We start from the raw sequence: 3,828 nt of genomic DNA, 5'->3' as shown, positions 1-3,828 counted from the left end.
ATGTAGCATAATTTTTCTTAAATGTTTCATATTTTCATATATTATCATTCAATAACTCTAACATTTACCACAAAACCATAAAAAAGTACTTTGGTAACATATATACATTTTCTATTAATCTATTGATATTGATAGCACCAAAGTAAAAAAAAAATCTTGGTGTGAAAAAATAATATACACACCATGATACTTGAGAACTGAGGAGTTACTGTAGGATAATCCTGTTTTAAATATTGTGTACCTTAAGTTTAATGGTTGAGCAAAATGACTTAAAGGTAGGCTATAAGGAAAAGGTGATAAGGCAACTTTTTACCTACAATTACAATAGAGAGCATTACAGTGGCACCATTTGTAAAAAAAGAAAAAAAAAGGCATTCTGAAAAAAAGAAAAAACTAAAACGTATAAAACCAGCGCTGGATTGAGAACTTGAAAGGTTCCTCACTTTATGGAAATATCAGACAAAACTTTATTTGCTTCTGTCTTACTTGAACAGAGACGCCCTGATGTTAACAGGAATAAATTGCTGTTAAGAAAAGAGGAATATTTATAGAATGGGAGAATAGAATTCAGTTACACTGGGAAAAAAAATCTAAATCTAGATAAGTCATTATTTCTTAAAATAAGTGCAAATTTTCTTTGGATTGAGGAGGAAAAAGATCCACTTTGCCAATGGAACAAGACAAATTACATTTAAAAATAAGAAAACTTTATCTAAATATCTTATTTTAAGAGTAAAAGCATTCATTCCATTGGCAAACTACCTACTCAAATTAAGGGTAAATGCACGTAATTTGAAAAATTTTGACTTATTTCTAGATTGTTTTTCCAGTGTAGAAGTCTGCTTTTTCTGTTTTGTTGGATTTAAAGATGAACTAATTATTTATTCCATAAGAATTAGGACTAGAAAAAGTTCATTCTAATGAAAGACATTGAGGTTTATCACACTGCTAAGCAGAATCACCACTGGAAATCGTGCGGCACAATGGGGAAGCTAGGATTATTATGAATGTCTGAAATGTCATGATTACAGAGGCGGACGGTAAGGAAATGACGCGGTCTGCTCATGCGCTCTTTGTTTTCTGAGAACCGAGCCAGAACTGAATCACGCCGAGCCCTACTGATGAACTAGTACAGGGGTAACCATTTAAAAATCAGCAGGGACAGAATAAAGAAAATCATCAACCAGTAAAGTTATGGAGACTTTTTTAATGATCTGTTACTTTAAACAGAATTTAAAACTGAAATAAAATGAGGTGCTTATGCATTCAGAATTTTCCATTTTAAAATCTTAAGTGTTTTTGAAGTAGAGAACAACAATTTTTCAGACAATTTCCTGATTTGCATGTTCAGGTGTTTTATAAAACACCTGAACTGAATGTTTGCTTGTTTTTTCTTCCCTTTTTTCTGTCTTAATGTTGGCAGTGGGCTTTAGGCTGCCCTGCAAGGCTTTAAACCTGGGTTTAACCGGAGACTAAGCCATTCTCAAGCACATATCAAGGTGCTCATTTTGAGCCTGGATCCATATTTATTTTTAATTCTATTCATGGTGGAGAATCCTACTTCACAGCAGCAGGTTGAGCCACTGTTGCAATCGCACCAAACAGGAAAAAAAACGTCCAGAAGATCCGGTTTGTCAAATTAAAATATAGTAACAACAGATCGGTAACTACAAATTAGAGCAAAATTCTTATATATTAAAAAAAAAACTAACACCGTTTATTTAAAAGATTGGATGCAAACTATTGGTTCTTCAACAGACCAGGAAGCAGATTTCTCATCTCCATCGGAAACTGCACATATACTGGATGCTGATGGGGATTTTTTAAACATGTCACTTTAAATGACAGTAGGCTTTCATTTCTGTATGTTTTGCTCCTACGAATTTAATGATAATATCTGGCATGTTCTTCTCCACCTCTAAGGAAGTTGGAGTGCAGCACTGTTTTAAAAAAATAGTGTAAATGGGGCTATTGACTTCAGGTTATCTATTGTAGAAACCTCCCAAAAACAGGGAGATGCAGAGAAGGAGAAAGGAACACCAGAATTATGACATTGTGTAATGACGGCCATATGGATTATGATATTGTAGGACCTTCCCTGATGTTATAGTACAGATTAAATGAGATAAACTTTTCAGCTTTCCATTAAAGTGCCAAAGAAGGCTGAAAATCTTTTAAATCAGATAAGCAGGAAAACACCTAAAACATTCAGGACTGTGAGCTCTGAGGTCCAGCATTCAGAATTACTGCAGTATAACACATAAAGTATTATGGTCAAATCGAATATACTCTCAATAGCGTGCTTTATATGGCTTTAAAGAGAGAATCACTAATTAAATTGTATTTACTTGAATACTAGTGCTGGTCTAAAAATAACTGAATAAATGCCTATTGTTAAAGAAATTGCAAAGACGACTTTCCAGAGAAAAGGGGTCACTGAATTTAATTGGTAAAAATAGAAAGAAGGAAAGCAAAGTAGTTTCTGTTTTAGTTTTTCCTGTGTTGCAGAACTGTCTCACCCTGTAAGATGAATACGGAAGCGTATCGAGAATCAAACGTTCCCTCCTGCCCTCAGACCTTCCAAACAAAATCACGTCATTGTCATGTGACTCCCCTGGATCACAGTCACCACCACCTGCGAAATATACAAGTCAAGTGTGAAAAGAAAGAAAAACAAGACTGTTACACAAAAATATTTGATATTTAAATATTTACTTAAAATAACCGCTGGTTCATATAAAAAAATGTCCTAATAATAAAAAAAAAACTTGGAAAAAAAAAATATATATATACCCATGGTAAAGTGGAAGCGGAGGTTTCCATAAGATGTGGTGTCCAGGTAGGGGGTACACACTCTTCTTCGACCCTCCTTCTCAAACACCAGCGCCTCACCTGACTCAATCTCTCCACACTTTGTCCCGTATGTTGCTCCTTCTATATCCCAGCTGAGAAAAAAAATAAAAATTGTGAGGAAAAGAAGAAGAGCTGAAGTAACACTGGAATCGACAATAAGAAACAGCTGTTGCTTTATGGCCCTCATCCACTAAAGTCCCAAATAAGGAAAGGTAAATTACTTGTGAAAACAAAAAAATGGTTTTGCAATCACTTGAAATGTTTGGGGTACATTGGAAGGTTGCTTTCCCCATTGATAGGCAGGTAAAAGTGAAGAGGACTGCACTACTTTTAAGAGTATTTGCATGGAGAACCCTCTGCTACCTTGCAACAGCACTCTGCAGAGATGCCTTTACACCTTTAATGCTCTATATGTAGGTTTTCTATATTCAATAAATTGTAGTAGATCATCCAAAAACTATATTTTCATGTTAAAATATTTTATTAAATATTTTCAAAGGCAACATTGTCATAATAAACCTGAAAATAAGTAAATAAATACCTAAATAAATGAAAATAATAGTTGTAAACCCTTTTTAAAGACACTTTTATTGCACTTTTTTATAACCCAATAAGATTATGGCCGCAAAAATCCATTGAAAAGCAGACAAACTGCAGCTTTTAAATAGATATATCCTAGTTCTCTTCAAGGTTTTGCCTCAAACGTAGGAACGTGATGAAGTATAACGTCTTTGATCAATATAGCCACACCCCCTGCTAAAACACGTAGCATTTTGTTTCAACATTTTTAAACATTCTGTATGCAGAGCTTAGAAAACACCACCGTAGGCAGTTCACTTTTCTCATGATGGCTGACTCTACAATTTAAAAAAGGTGTTTGGCCTTAGCCTCGTGAGACCATCCTGATCTCACGAACTTTCAAGGTTTCACTTGCAGATCAGTCTGGAGACTCTCCGTTGAGGAAAATTTGGAGCC

At 34.6% G+C, this 3,828-nt stretch overlaps 1 protein-coding gene across 1 annotated transcript in view; it reads right to left on the bottom strand.

The window, feature by feature from the left end:
- The window catches only part of reln (reelin), a 245,497-nt gene that overhangs the window by 76,038 nt on the left and 165,631 nt on the right, over positions 1-3,828 (bottom strand). The window contains 2 exon segments of the mRNA XM_015387357.1: positions 2,520-2,635; positions 2,794-2,945. Of these exon segments, the coding sequence (XP_015242843.1) occupies positions 2,520-2,635; positions 2,794-2,945 (268 nt within the window).

The sequence above is a fragment of the Cyprinodon variegatus genome, unplaced genomic scaffold, assembly GCF_000732505.1.
Source record: "Cyprinodon variegatus isolate N-32 unplaced genomic scaffold, C_variegatus-1.0 Scaffold392, whole genome shotgun sequence".
NCBI classification, from domain to species: Eukaryota; Metazoa; Chordata; class Actinopteri; order Cyprinodontiformes; family Cyprinodontidae; genus Cyprinodon; species Cyprinodon variegatus.
The sequence above is the reverse complement of the archived record's forward strand: the minus strand, read 5'-3'. Positions and strand labels throughout refer to the sequence as shown.